General features: G+C 46.7%; 2 protein-coding genes across 6 annotated transcripts in view; one reads left to right on the forward strand and one right to left on the reverse strand.

Annotated features, from left to right (window-relative positions):
• Positions 1 to 529: 529 nt before the first annotated feature.
• Positions 530 to 11,005, forward strand: PGM3 (phosphoglucomutase 3). Its single transcript, XM_084262494.1, has 11 exons — positions 530 to 690; positions 1,176 to 1,243; positions 1,554 to 1,687; positions 1,845 to 2,040; positions 4,665 to 4,822; positions 5,817 to 5,900; positions 6,638 to 6,736; positions 7,058 to 7,174; positions 7,851 to 7,973; positions 9,445 to 9,618; positions 10,198 to 11,005. The coding sequence occupies exons 1-11, from the start codon at positions 545 to 547 to the stop codon at positions 10,282 to 10,284; spliced, it is 1,386 nt and encodes a 461-aa protein (XP_084118620.1). The 5' UTR covers positions 530 to 544; the 3' UTR covers positions 10,285 to 11,005.
• A 13-nt stretch (positions 11,006 to 11,018) lies between these two features.
• DOP1A (DOP1 leucine zipper like protein A) overlaps positions 11,019 to 15,194 on the reverse strand; it is a gene marked incomplete at its 5' end in the record, with an annotated part of 56,341 nt that continues 52,165 nt past the window's right edge. For 4 of the 5 annotated variants that reach the window (XM_084262497.1, XM_084262498.1, XM_084262496.1 and 1 more), the window contains one exon: positions 11,019 to 11,619. In XM_084262497.1, the coding sequence (XP_084118623.1) occupies positions 11,314 to 11,619 (306 nt within the window). In that variant the 3' untranslated portion in view covers positions 11,019 to 11,313. Of the gene's footprint in view, positions 11,620 to 13,688; positions 13,749 to 15,194 lie in introns of all 5 variants that reach the window. The other variant, XM_084262495.1, reaches the window with a different exon arrangement.

The following is a 15,194-nucleotide window of genomic DNA, read 5'->3' on the forward strand; positions in this document are numbered from 1 at the left end:
CACTTGGACAGGCTGAAAGCATGCATTTGGCCTGCTCCCTATAAACACGATCTCTGGCGTGTCTGAAGTTAGTTTTTCCTGTACACACAAGTGTCACTTTCTCTGATGTGGAAATGCTGTAACGTAGGGAATTTGTAACGTTGGCAAGCTAGGAGTACCCTTGAGAAGAGAAGAACCTTTGAGCAAAATCTGCAAGTTCAAAGAATAAAGAGATGAAGGAATTACAAATCAGGCATTTAGACTTGTGCTGCTGTGGAGCAATCCAGGCTATTAGAATCTCCCCTTATGTCATTTTAATGTCAAATTAATTTCATACCAAAATTATAAGGGGAAAAAAAACTTTTGGGGGCTTGTTGGAGGTTTAAATGATCAACCAAGTTACTGCTTCCCAGAAATGCTCCACGTTTAAAGAGACAGTGTGCTTGAACCATGTGTCACCTGTCTTCAAAGAGATTTTACTAAGTTTCTGACTCTTAGGCTTACTTGGTTCTTTTTCTCTTCCAAGGAAGATAATGGCATAAAGCTGGTTGATCCTCTTGGGGAAATGCTGCACCCTTCCTGGGAAGAGTATGCCACGCAACTAGTGAATGCAGAGGACCAAGACTTACAGAAAATCCTAACTGAGATCTGCCAGAAAGCAGCAGTGGACCAGCACAAAGATGCTTCAGTTTTCATTGGTAGAGACACCAGGTAACTACAAAATGCTGTGTATGTGTGCTGCTTCTATGGAAGGGCCAGCTTTTTTCCATGGGTGCTTTTGAGTGTTTGGCCCTCCGCAACCAGATGATGCTTTTTTTTAGTGCCTAATTGTCTACCCTTTAATTTATGGTGATGGCAGTAAGCACAAGTCTTCCAACGTTTCTCCTGTATTAGTTTCCCTGATAGCTATGAGAGCTTCCTAGCACTTTTTTGTGAATGACACGCTTTATTGTGGGCTGGGTGTGGGGTTTTTTTGTGGGTGCTGTGGGATGTGCATGTGTGTTCAGCAGTTTACTTGTCTTTGCAGTTCCCTGGGGTGGTGCCTAGAATGGAAAAAGGTGTGGATTTCTTGGTATTGAATCTAAGCCTGCTGGCAGGAGCCTTGTAGAGTTATCTTCTTCCATGTGTGCTTCCTTCCCAAGTCCATGCATAAATGTCTTCTGCTAAGGTTGTCTGCTGTATCTGCTGTTTTCCAGGCCAAGCAGTGAGAAGCTTTCACAGTCAGCAATAGATGGTGTCTCCGTTCTAGGTGGTCAGTACCACGGTATGTTAAACTCTTGCAGTTCTAGTCTGATTTCTAGTTGTTCTGTGAATTTGACTCATTTAGGTAGACTTAAAGCAGGAGCCCAGACCCCATTTCCACCTGTAAGGATCTGCTTTCAGCATAGTTGTATTTCTCTAATGCAAAGTGGGGAGGGGTGGGAGGTTTCATCTCTTTGTAGTGGAGAGGAATTTAGTTTGGATTTCCTGCACTGTGTCTGTCTGTCTGTAGAATAGGGAATGCTGTATGGCTTTTAAGGAGGAAATAATTTAGTATACTATTTCTGAATGTCATGCCTTTTATTTTGTGCTAGATTATGGTCTGGTGACAACACCACAGCTGCATTACATGGTCTGCTGTCAGAACACCCAAGGGCAATATGGGAAAGCAACACTAGAAGGTTATTATGAAAAACTCTCCAAAGCTTTTACGGAACTGATAAAACAGGTGAATCCAGGGTGTTGTCATCTTTGTGTGAATGTACAAAATTAATACTTAACTCTTTATTAGTCTGTTTGGGTCTGACCTTTTGAATTCAGCATGTCTCTAGGTGAAGTTTCACTAGGGTATGAGTTCACTTTGCTGCTTCTTCCCTTGTGCTAAGTGTCCTGGATCTGGAGAGAGACAGAGACAGCTGAAGATTGACTGTGCTAATGGAATAGGAGCCCTGAAACTCGCAGAAATGGAGCCTTACCTTCCAAAGGAGATACTAATTCACCTATATAATGATGGAACCAAGGACAAACTCAATCACTTGTGTGGTGCAGATTTTGTAAAGGTTCACCAGAAACCACCTAGGGGTATGTAGTCAGTAATTTTATATCCTTTTATCTCCTCTCCAGATCTGAAAGCACGGGCTTTAGCAATGGTGTGTCATCTTTGAATAAGCTGAACCTCCTTTTCTTACTAAGTGAATGGTTCTGCTTGCGCAATGGAAAGAGAATCCTCTGGCTCGTTTTGGCTCGTCCCTAGCTGATGTTAGTCTAAATTGTTGGGGGACTACAGTACATATCTGACTGGCTGAAACATGTCTGACAATCTGGTCTGATTGCTAGGCTGGTAGTATCCAAAGGTCGGTCAGGTCTGGCTTACTTGTATTTACTTTACTTCCCTTTGTGTTATCAAGGACATTTACATTGTGGGCTGGGGTTGCAGATGCTTTTCCGGGTTCCTCAGGAAGAGCTGGCATATTTAACAGCCTGGTGCCAGCAGACTGACTGACTGACTTAAACCAGTGCAGAAATTATTTGATCCAGTTTCCTGCAAGGTGCACAGAAGAAAATCCCTGAACTGGGGGAGCAGGCTGGTTTGGATAGATCACCTAAGGCTAGACTGGGCTCTCTGTGACAGTGCAGCTGTCAAATGGAAACTGCTAGCCAAACCTGCTGCTTTTGTGGAGGAGAAGTGTAGAAGGGGGGGCAGCACAGCAGCAGTGTGTCACATCTGGATCCCAGCTTTTAGTGGGACTGGAGCAGAGTGCTTGGACCTTTCCATGTGAGGATGCGCTCTGAGAAGAAAACGTGGTTTGGGAAGCAGTTACTGAAAGGAATGATCTGGTTTCTCTGAGGTGTTAAGCGGCAGCAGTTTCCTGTTTAAAGTCATGGGGAGCCTTGGTCTGTTAAATGTTGCAGTTCTCATTACCTCATGTGTTGGTTTGAGGATCTCAGTGACAGTGGAACGTGTTATCCTGTATCACTGATGGCATGCAGGAGAAGAAACAGGCAAGTTTGGGGGGCATAGCTGCTTGTATTCTGAGGGACAGAGTGTCAGCAACATGGGCCAGTTTTCCTGTCTGCTTGTGTACTACAATGAGTGTTTCCATGAAGGGATTACAGGATGCAGCATGTCCTTTGGAACGCTCTGCTGAGTTCCTGATGGACTCCAAAATCAGTTTAGGGAATGGCCACCTGCAGACTTTCAGAGACATGGAGTCTGAAGTTAATGTGAGGAAGGATCTGGGCCAGCATCTTAGAGAAAAGAAAGATTTGGAAACATGGAATTATTTGGGTTGGAAGGGACCTTTAAAGGTCCTGCAATGAGCAGGGACATCTTCAACTACATCAGGTTGAAGACAGCTCAGAGCCCCGTCCAGCATGACCTTGAATGTTTCTAGGGATGGGGCATCTACCACCTCTCTTAGCAACCTGATCCAAGAAATCTTCCTTTTATGTAGTCTGAATTGACCCTCTGTTAGTTTAGGCCCGTTACCCCTTGTCCTGTGGCGACAGCCCCTACTGAAAAGTTTGTATCTCTCTCTCTCTCTCTTATAAAATTCCCCTTAAATACTGGAAAACTGCTATAAGGTCTCTCTGGAGCCGTCTCTTCTCCAGGCCTAAAGTATTTTCCTGAGGAAAAGCATGTTTGATGCCAAAGAAAAACATTTTTGGTGCCAGGGAAAAACAGATAATTGCCAGGTCTCTTGTAGGGCCAAGTATGTAGCAGTGTTGTAGCAGGAGTGTAGGCTGAGTGGTGACTGAGTGGGTGAGAAAGGGGGTGGGTCTTCTGCTTGCAAGGCTTTTAACCTTGTGCCCTAACAGAGGTTCAACACTTGTTTCCACAATTCAGAGATGTGGCTACGCACAGTGGGTCTGGTGTTGTCCCAAAAGCGGGGTTGTTACCCGGTGTGCGGTATGCCAGTACACCCAGAGCAGGGGAATGGGGTTTACTCCATGTCTGCACAGAGGTGGTGCTGGGTGGTAATCCCACAGCATGGGATGTGCCTGCCAGCACACCCAGAATCTGCATCAGACTGATCTTGTTACGGGTTTAGAAAAAAACACCTCAATTTACACTGACTAGTTAGTAATTACCACATAATTTACTCTTGGTCAAGCATATTCAAATTAGCATGTGTGCTCCTTGAGGATAGTGTGTGTGGGGGGGTGTCGTTGCGTGGCCCTTTAATTGGGTGGGTGGTCCAAACTCCCCCCTCCCTGGCAGCCCCCAGCTCTCAGGGCCTCCTAGGCTGGATGCTTCCCCATTATCAGTCTTTCAGCTCTTCTTCAAGGACAGTTAGCAAAGCAAGGTCATTTCACCCTGAATTAAACAGTGTCTGAGCACGAACCCAAAGTTAGTCCCTGCAAATTTCTGTCCCTGCAACGTGGAAAATTCTGCTTTATAGGCATCACTGGGACTTAGTTCCATGTGCATCTGGAGAGAGGGTGTAGCACAGTAAATGTTTAGAGAACCCGTGTTTTCTATGTTAGTATTTATATTTTGGTCTAAATAAGAGCTTTTCAGCTGCCCTTCAGTACAGCTTCCCTGTTGCAGGTGTCTTGCTGAAAGCAAGCTCTGTTGTGGAGCATCAGTTTTATGGCTGTCTGCACAGAGCTAATTTCCACAGAAGATCCATACTGGGACTAATTCAAAGCATTTTGTACCTTTTCCTGTCTCTGACTTGCATTTCTAACTCTGTGTGCACTAGGGCTGGACCTGAAGCCCAACGAGAGGTGCTGCTCCCTGGATGGCGATGCGGATAGAATTGTCTATTACTACAAGGATGAGGCTGGCCTTTTCCACCTGATCGATGGGGATAAAATAGCAACTTTGATTAGTATCTTCCTCAAAGAACTTCTGGCCAAGGTAAGTCTAAGGAATGAAATGGCTGCTGACAGTTTAATTTGGCAAAGGGTAAAATAGTCTGAAGAAGCCGTGTTACTTTATATGTACATGATCTCCCTCGCTACCTAAAGTAAACCCAGCTTAAAACAGGATGGGTTCTGTGTCTCCTTGGTACAGCCAAATGTTCCTTTTGCAAGGGTGTGACCTCCTTGCTCCAAATAAAAAATCTGAGCACTGATGTTTTAGCCTGGAAGCTTTTCTTCATGAGAGGGAACTTTTCCAGTTTCAGTGTACAAAGTACTGACACTCCATTCTCTTTTTGTTTCAGTATCTTTTATTAATTTTTCATTAATTTGGGGTTCAGTCCTTTACTCAGCGTTTCTGTGAAGCTTTGTGAAGGTTGGGGCATTCCATTTGCATGAGAATGTGGTTGTGGCAGTTCGGATTTCATCGTTCCAAAACTGTTCCCTGCATCCTCTCCCCACAGGGGATAGAGAGAAAGAGCTTATCTTTTTCAGAAATCCTCATAGCCATGGTGTCTGTGGTACAAACCCTAGAGGAGTTACCCTGGGCTTGTTTTCTTAAGAGACCAGCACAGTCATTGCTCTGTGGCAGAGAAGCTGCAAGAAGAACTTGTGGTTGCCACTAGCTCTTGCTTGCTTTGCACTGGCAGCTTTGACTTGACTGCTCGTGTGTACTGCTGTGTGGAGCTCCATGTGTCTGGCCAGTGTGCTGAGCTTGCTGACACTGAAATAGGGGTTTGCAAACCAAGCTCCTAAGCTTGGAAGAGCTGCTTCAAGCCAGCCACAAAAAAATGTCATATACAAAGAACGTGGAACGGAATTCACCTTGTCTTAAATATATAGAAGCTCTCTGTGAGCTGGTTCCTCCCTCTGATGCCCAGGAGTTTTAAGTATCTGTAAGAGAATGTTTTTTTTTGATGATTCTGACTGTGCTACTCCTCTGGGTATGTGCCTGTCAGGCAGTAAAGCACTTTGCTTCTTGGATTGCTCAGGTGGGACAGACCTTAAAGATGGCAGTGGTACAAACAGCCTATGCCAACGGGAGTTCAACATGCTACCTTGTGGAAACACTGAAGGTATTCTCCATTTTTTTTTTCCCTTGATAGTTCTTCTCAAATGCTGTTTACTGCAAATTTATTTACTTTTAAATTCTGTGGAAGTATGATTGGTAGGAAGACAAACTGTGCCAAAGTAAACGAGACTTTCAGGCCTGCAGTGGTGACTAAATTCTTGGTGGTAAAGGAGGCACAAGGGAGCAAAGCTGAAAAAGTTCTAGGTGGCTTTCACTAGTTTAAAAAAGTTTGGCAAAAGCTACAGAAAATCCCTTGTTCCTGAAGGAACAAGTGGAGGAATTTACAGCTTTGCAGTGAAGCGAGTCTCGGTAAAGGCTCCCTGATACTTCAACACCAGCTGCTTCATTTTCTGCAACAGGCTAAATGCTCTTCACTAGGGAGACTGAGCTGAGGTGTTATTTCAGTTCAGATAGGGGTCCCTGAAACCATAAAATCAGCTGGGGTGTTTGTGGTTTGGGACTTTGTTTATAGTTGGGTTTTTCTGGTGGCTGTGTTTTGGGGTTCTGGTTTGTTGGGGTTTTATTTCAAAACAGCCTTTATTTCCACCTGAAGGAATGAAGCTGCCTTTGTAACCAGGGCTGCAGAAATAGTGGGTGGGTTTAGCTTTGGGGAGCCAGTAGCCATGAAAGATGGTTTCAGCTGTAACAGCCTGCCCAGCTCAGTCCCTTTGCCTGCGGCACCTGTCCTCAGAGGAGAGCCTGTAATTCTGCTCATGTTCTCTGCATGTCCTTGGGCCACAGGTACCTGTGCACTGTGTCAAAACAGGAGTGAAACACTTGCATCACAAGGCCCAGGAGTTTGATGTTGGAGTTTATTTTGAGGCAAATGGACACGGTACAGTAAGTATGAGCATGTAAGATGTAAGATCAGGCAATGCATACAAAATCTAGTGGGGCTAGCCTGAGAAGGGGATCTGTTCACTCTCTGCTTACATTTATAAACAGGACTTTTCTCTCCTTGTGTGCTTCCTCTCCTGTCTTAATCGTAGCATCATCACCAATTTCTCTGTTTTATGTGGGGATGGGAATTCGTGGTAGCAAACATTAGTGGTTATGATTTGGGCTCATGGTAAAGGGTTTTCTCCTCATTGCTTCACACATTCCTGGTCATCATGTGGGCTGGTCTTGTCAAGGTCTCATTTATGATTTTTTTTATTCTAGGTATTATTTAGTAAAGCTGCTGAAACTAAAATAAGACAACTGGCAAAAGAGGAGAAAGATGATGAAAAAAGAGAAGCAGCCAAGGTGCTTGAAAACACAATTGACCTGATTAATCAGGTAAGAACTGAGAGAAACAAACCCCTGTGAGTGCTGGTCAGGCGGCTGCCAGGGACCACTGGAGCAAGAAGTAGGGATGCCATGGTAGAAGGGGCCAAGAAAAGGGCAGGAACAGCCATCTCTAGAAAGATGTGATGCTTTCATACAGATAGATGCTCAGTGCTTTGCTCTGGCACAGCCTTCTGGGTCCTGAACCTGAAGAGGGGGTGGGATAGCACAGGAACCCCGGGATGGGGAGTCACTTGTTCATGATTCGAGAGCAAGGAACGTTGCATCTCTTTTTCCCAAAGCTATGTGGTACAGGAGGATGGGGGTGTTCCAGTGCCTGTGCTCCCACAGCCCTGTGTCTTAGCACAGATGGGTTTTTATCTGGGGCAGAGCAGAATTTTAATTCACAGGCCAGCTATAAGCATCCTGGCCCCAGAAGAAAGGTGAGGTGCCAAGTACCTCCTCTGGAGAGGCGAGGCCTGTCACCCCCAGCCATTGGTAGAGCTGCATATGAGTACACTGCTGTTCTCCTTGCCCAGAGTCAGCCTGGTAAGGAGGGAAGGAAAACCTGGCTACCTGGTTGAGTCAAGTCTGCCGAGCTGCAGTGACACTCTGGTCCGGTGGAGGCTTGCTGATCAAACCACCTCTTTGTTTCGTCACTGTTGCCTTCTTCCCTTCCTGTTAACAGACAGTTGGTGATGCCATCTCAGACATGTTGGTTATCGAAGCCATCCTGGCTCTGAAAGGTCTGACTGTGCAAGAGTGGGATGCTGTCTACACTGACCTGCCAAATCGGCTGCTCAAAGTTCAGGTGAGTGACACGCTGCGCTGGCTTGGCTTGTGGCACTCTCAGACCCTGCTGTGAGCCTGCATGTGCTTGGGCAAGCTTTGTATTAAAGCTGAAGCAGCCCACTGTGGGGCCATGGGCCAAACAAGCCCTGAAACAACCCAGAGGAGGCACCAAAATTTCACTTGGACTAAAATAACAATACAGTTTATACACATGGTGTAACAATGGCCAACCGTGTTAAATGGAAGAGCCTGACCAGAACTGTTTGCATTTTAACTTAGGATTTCTTTTTTAACTTTAAAGTTAGAAAAATCCTCATTTCTAAGGCTTCTGGCTGCTGTGCAGCTGGATTTTTCTAGCTGTTCCACTCTGTATAACTCTTCCTCCTTTATCTTCTCCAATATTCTGAAAAAAGCTTGAGCAGCACAGGCTCCCATGTGGTAGCATGCTGTTAGGCAGAGCACGGGAGCTCTGGGCTCTAAATTAACCAGAGGAGAAAGTTTAAGCTCTCTGAAGGGCTGGGTCCTGCACTTTGGTCATAACAGTCACAGGCAGCGCTACAGGCTTGGGGCAGGGTGGCTGGAAATGGATTGGGGGTGTTGGTTGACACTCACCAGAACATGAGCCAGCAGTGTCCCTGGGTGGTCAGCAGGACCGGGGAGGTGATCATCCCCCCGGCACTTGGCACTGGTGAGGCTGCACCTCAAGTGCTGTGTTCAGTTTTGGGCCCCTTACTACAAGAAAGACATCGAGGCCCTGGAGCATGTCCAGAGAAGGGCAAGAAGCTGGTGAAGGGTCTGGAACACCAATCTTATGAAGAGTGGCTGAGGGAAATAGGGTTTAACCTGGAGGGGGTCAGGGGCGACCTTATTGTGCTCTACAGTTACCATAGAGGAGGTTGTGGTGAGCTGGGGAACAGCCTCTTCTCAGATAACTAGTGATATAGGACAAAGGCAATGGCTGCAAGTTGTGCCAGGGGAAATTCAGGTTAGAAATTAGGAGAAATTTCTTGTCAGAAGGAGTGGTCAGGCATTGGAACAGGTTGCCCAGGGAGGTGGTGGACTTACCATCCCTTGCTTGTCTTCAAGGAAAGGTTGGATGAGGTACTTAGGGAGATGGTTTAGTGAGTAATATAGGGGTGTGTGTGTGTGGGAGGGGAGGGGGGGGCGGTTGGGCTAGTTAAGGTTGAAAAAGACTTGCAAGATTCTATGATTTTCCTTTCAGAGACTGACCAAGGAGCTGTGTTCAGAACACACCCTTATTTCAAACTGAGCAGCTGAGCTGTGTTGGGGCTGGGTTACTATGTGCTGAGCAGGGATCCCAGGGGTCCCAAAGTGTTTGAGCTAAGCAGGGACCTGCTTCCCCACGGAGTTTTCCTGCAGGCAGTGCAATGCCTGAGAGCCTCCAGTTCCGTCTCCCCATGCCCTTGATCACATTGCTCTCACCACACAGCTCCAGCATGCAAGTCAATTGGCTGTTTCTGTCGCTGCAGGTTGCAGACAGGCGAGTTATTGACACAGCAGATGCAGAACGGCGCGCGGTTACTCCTCCGGGGCTACAGGAGAAGATCGACGCTCTTGTGAAGAAGTACAGCCTGGCACGAGCGTTTGTCCGGCCGTCAGGAACAGAAGACGTGGTCAGAATATACGCTGAAGCAGACACCCAGGTCAGAACTGTAACTTGTGTATGAAGTGGGTTTGTTTATGTTAAACCATCTTCTGCTCTGTCTCGGGTGATGGAGGGAGAGGTGCACTTACCAACGGTCTCTTTATCAGTCATACTTAACAGGTGCTAAATCCAGCAAACAGCTTCCTGATCACAGAAGGGCTCTTGGGCTTTGCTTTTATTTATAAACGTGATGGTAAACATCCTCTGTGTTTTACCTTAAAAGTGAAAGCTTTATATTTATAAAGGCATCATTTTTGGGAAGAAAATCAGTCTTCTGAGCACTCAGGGTTAAGATGAGAGTTATGAAGGGGTTTTGTAGGAGGGAAAATAAAAAATAACCATCTTTGCTGTTGAGAATTGGTCCCTGTGCGACCTTAGTGGTCCCCGCTTTTCCCCTTCACGTGCCACTGCCTGCTTCCTTCTGCCGTCAAGGCCCCAGCGGCAGAAGTTAGTGGAGGGGAACAGAGCGATAGCAGGAGCCCAGCATGGGCAGGGAAACACTCACCTTCACATCCCTGCTGTGCTGTAACCCTCTGGTGCTCACCCCAAGGTAACAAACTTCTGAAACGTCCCACAGGAGAACGCGGATGCCCTCGCCCATGAAGTGAGCCTGGCTGTTTACCACCTCGCTGGTGGAAGAGGAGCACCACCCCAGCCTATATAACCAGTGATACAGCTGCAGTTCTTACTTTTTAATGTACTTTTTCTTTACTACTTGCTGGGGTGGACGATCCCCAACCCTTCCTGAGAGTATCAAGGATCAGTCGGAACCGAGCGGACTATTACTCCTTATGCCCATAAGTGACTTACCTCTGCAAGAGCTGCTCCTGCTGTTGAATGTTCCCCTCAAGTTTGTCTGATTTCTGAAGTGACTTACAGATGATGCACTTGGTGTCAATCAGGGCCCTGCTCGGGTGCAGAAGGAATCCTGTCCCCCACTCATCTTAATTCCCAGTCACTGTTCCTGAAGTCCCACCCTCCTGCTCACGTTCCCAGAGAAAGCAACCAAAGCATCTGCAAGCCACAGCTGGGATTCAGTTCACCTCAGTGCAAGGGGGAAGGAGCAGTTGCAGATGACAGCATGTGATTGCAGCAGCATCATCAGCAGGTAACCTGTGTGAAATCAAGCTACTGCTTAGCAAGCAGTTTGCAGGAATAGTACTTACATCCACTTTTAAGAGGGAGGGGACAGAGCCAAGCATGGGTGCTGTCGCTTTTACTCCTCCCCAGCAGTGGGAAGGCGCTGGGCTGACAGGCTTTAATGTTTTAAATATTTCAGTTCAGAGTATCTACCTCTGACAACCTCCCTTTTCATTGTATTCCTGGCACGATGGCATTTTCCAGACTGCTACCTAAACCCCAATTCCCCCGGATAAATAAAAATGAACTGGAGACAAATTGAAAAAAATGTGCACCTTGTATTTTTTTTTAGGATTTTTTAAAGACAGAACTCAAGACAACAAAACATGTACTGTAAATAGTAGGCACCATAATCAATATGAGCCACCAATATTTAAACTTGATCCAGGCCACATCCAGAACTTTTCTCTTATTTACAAATATTTAACTTAAATACAACATTTAGTATTTCATTACATACAAAGTAAGAAAAAGAATACTATACAACTGGGAAAGATACAGCATTTTGTTTAAGTAGTTACATTACATATAAGCTGGGTAGCAACAGTTTGGTTCATGTTTTTATGACACCCTCAAGAAAATCCTTCTCGACCATTTCTTCTATCTTTTGTCTTGCTTTGCTGGAGAAGGTCTTGAGGTTCTCCATTTTTATGTCTTTGCTCGGAAAGCAGTTGGGGTAAAGGACAGGGCTCCCTGAGTGTCCAACACACCTGCTTGTCACTTTGCTGTTAAAAACTTGGCTGAGCACGTTGAAGAAAGGCAAGAGCTGCTCAATGCTGCGAACAGTGTAGATGGTTAAAAGCAAGTGACCTGGTTCCCAACTGAGTGTTTTCCCTGAGCTGTCCTCCTCTGGGTTTTTCTGTAAGAACAAAGGAACAGGAAATAATATGGAAGAAGCACAGGTTAAAAAAGACTAATGCCCCCAATAAAGTGCATTTCCAAGAACACTTGTCCTATCAACAAAACGGATATGCTGGAGTGCAGCTGTCCAAGCCAACCTGCTCCCCTCCCCACACTGTGCGGCAGGGGTGGCTGGGAGCCCACTGCGACCAGGAAAGCTGTGGTGGGTGTTTGATTCCACTGCCTCAGCACTGCCCCAAAGCAAGCCCTGCACAACTGCCTCTGCATCCTGCTGGCACCAGTAAACACCCCAGGCTGGTGACAGCCCATACCGCAGCTGCTTCCCAAAGCAGGCAGGTCTCTGGTAACGCTCACACTTCACCTGCTGCCAAGCACTGGTGACAATGAACCCCAGAGGGAGTTAAAACAGACACGAAGCATTTTCGCTCTGAAGCTGGAGGTCAGAGCTCTCAGGAAGAGCAGAACCAGCACTGGTTTTGGTATCAAAAATAACACACATGGAGGCTCTGAGCAAACACTTAGAAGTTGTCCTCAAAGGGAAACGGTTCGGTCAGTCACTGTGTGGTCTCAGAAGACCTCGGTACCACACCTCGGGGGGACTTTAAAGCACAAGAATTTCAGGAACCCCACCAGCGAAGGCAGCAGTCACACCACAGCCCTGATGCTCGCTGCTGTGACCCTATTTTGGGTTGCCTGCACACTAACATGCCTGAACACCAACATCCAGCTGCATATATGCAGTCCAGGAGTGGACTCTATCCTTATGGACCCCTTTCAACTCAGGATATTCTAAGATTCTATACGGTACTTATGGTATGCTTCCCTCATTTCCTTTTTGAGTCAAAAACCATACTCAAACCCAGACAACAAGGTACTACCACTGCTAGGAACACCTTTTTGGATGATACCACCAGCGTGGGAGAGCTGCTGCTGTGAGGTGGAGTTGCAGCAACACCGGGCTTTGCTGTGGAGGAGGGAGGAAGGGGGTGAGAAGGAGCACAAAGGTCACACCAGGGAGAGCTGCCATCTGATCTGCTGCTGCCCTGCAATGTCTCTGCAGGGACAGGGGTACAAGTGCCCCGAGGACTGCACAGCTCCCAAAAAGCCGGCTTTGTGACGGAAGGAGAGCGAAGGGGAAAGAAGAGCAGTGGGAGCAGAGCCAGAGGAAGGATTACTGATCCCACAGCCCTTGAGCAAATAGCTTTTCTTCAAGGGATCTTCTCCAGCACACTGGGGTTTTGCCCCTTATGTGAAGGAGCTGTGTTTTGCAGTTCAGGAGCCTGCGTGACACCCGTCTCACAAAGCAGCAGTTAGGTTAAAATGAAATATGAAAATATTTAGTAGTGTAATCTGGTGGCTTGACACAATGTCACAGGAGATCACTATTCTAGCACTGCAAGTCTAAAGAAAAGAGAGGCTCCTAAGGGACCAGAACAAAGGGAAAACACGTTCCAGCATGGAAGGAGCTGTCAATGCCTCCAACTTTTACTGAAGCTCCTTGTTTTTAAGGTTAAAACCAGAATCACACTGGATTCACAGAAGAGAGGCTTTTCAGTACTTTTTCACCCAGCGGTGAGCACAGAGTACCCTCCAGCACGCAGCAAGTGTCACTGTTAGCGGCAGCCAACCAAACACCAGTTCCCTCTCTGAGCAATGAAATACAATCCATCCAAGCCATTTCAGCACCTACCCCTAATTCCTCATAGGTGTAAACGACAGTCAAAATGACAGAGGCTGGATCAGGGGTTGTGTGTGTCACACCTGCCATTTAGCCAAGATGACTTCATTTCATTTTACAAAGGTTTGAGATCATAATTCATAGAACTAGCACCACCCTTTTGTCATCTACTTCACAGAGGAAGCCAACTTAAACATTTATTTTTAACTTATCTACAAAACTGTGGGCCCACATGACTCTTTCACTTCAAAAATCTCCCAACTTTGTCCTCTAACAAGACTGATCTCCCTCAGTTCATAGTGAAAGCTAAGTACTGCCCAGGGCCTTGAGGTGATGGAATTATCATGGCAAGCTTGTTTCACAACTCAAGCATCAAAGGCCACCCTCACCTGATGCTTGGCCATCTCCATGCCCTCCAAAACCACCGTCTTAAAGTCCTCCTGCTTGTCCTGTGGAAGGAAAGAGGAGAACTTTCAGACTGCATTTCAGATATCAAAATAATACTTTGCCATGAAGGCCATGCAGCTGCTGGGTTGGGTGCTGTGCTTCAGCTAGAAAAAGTCACCTGCCCTAAAGAGACTCTAGTGCAGAAATGGCAAGCTCTGGGGCTGGGGTGGCCAAGACACTGTCAGACAGTGAGAGTACTGCTGGTTTGTTCTTTGACAGGAGTGCTGAAGGAGGATTTTCAGCTGCTTCCTTCAGAAAACGGAGCCTGAGCAACACCAAACAACATGAATCTGAGCATTAGTCAGAGTGCCCTGAAGGAAAATTAAGATCCACTGGAACATTTTGCTCAGAAACAGTTGTTTTCTAAGAAAATCTCACAGCTATGGGCTACAGCATTCTCTGCACAAAGAAGAAATGGCCTGGAAGACAGTATTCATTACCTCATGGTTATCTCATCCTCATACCCCAGCTATGGCTCACAGTGTGCAACTGCTGCTGTCGTGACCGGAGGGGGTTCCAGAAATTCCAGAAGTTTTCTATCCTTCTGAAGCATCCCACGGGTGTCCTGACTTCAGTCATCTATCTCAACATACAGTACTTACCAGCATGTACACTGTGTACATCATATGTGATTTAAAATGAATGCAGAGGGATTACTTGGAACGGGACAACTTTTGATAGGGACAGTGCAGGGCCCAGAACACAGGGTTAGAGGCTGTGCCTGACCAGCAGTCGGTTAAAACGGACTATTTCTGTACACGTGCAAGAAGTTTAGCCTCATCTTCATTGCTCAAAGGCAACAGAATGAAGATTACAGGTGTGCTTCAGATACTTGTTTCACCCCCTGTAGCTGTGAGCTTTGCCTGGAGACTTCCCATCTGCCTGCAACTAATTTATCCCTACGTTTTATGCTGCCGGGTGGATGTCAGCAGGAGTTTCTTCACTCAGGGAAAGCATTCGTTGGAGGCTGTAAAGGCAGCGGCTGCAGGAAGCTGCCACTGTTCCAGCCCTGACAGTGCCATCTATTTGGAGGGAAACCCAAGAATGAAAGCTATCTCCCTTATGACTTCAAGCTTCCCCCATTTCCCAGCCCACTCAGCAAGCTTTCCCAGCAAAGTGCCTGCCTAGGGGGCCTCTGTTATCACAGCAGGAGCAGCAAAGTATCAGAGAGTGATTTTCTTACTCTCTGGCAGCAGAAGGGAGCTCCTCAGGACAGGCTTGGCCAGTGTCCATCAGCTTCATTAGCACATCAGGCCTCCACCCAACCCACACAAGGGTTTCAAAATACCTCATGCACCAACAGAAGGACAACCCTAGTTCTGCTCCCACTCTAGAAACCGGGCTGCCAAAGTTTCCCCAGAACTGCTTCTACTGCTCTGTGCCTTCTTCCGTGCATTGTAATCGCTCTGGGGAAGAAAGCCAGCCCTTCCTGGCTCTGCCTGGCCTCA

This window comes from Gallinula chloropus (genome assembly GCF_964237585.1).
Source record: "Gallinula chloropus genome assembly, chromosome: 3".
Lineage (NCBI taxonomy): Eukaryota > Metazoa > Chordata > Aves > Gruiformes > Rallidae > Gallinula > Gallinula chloropus.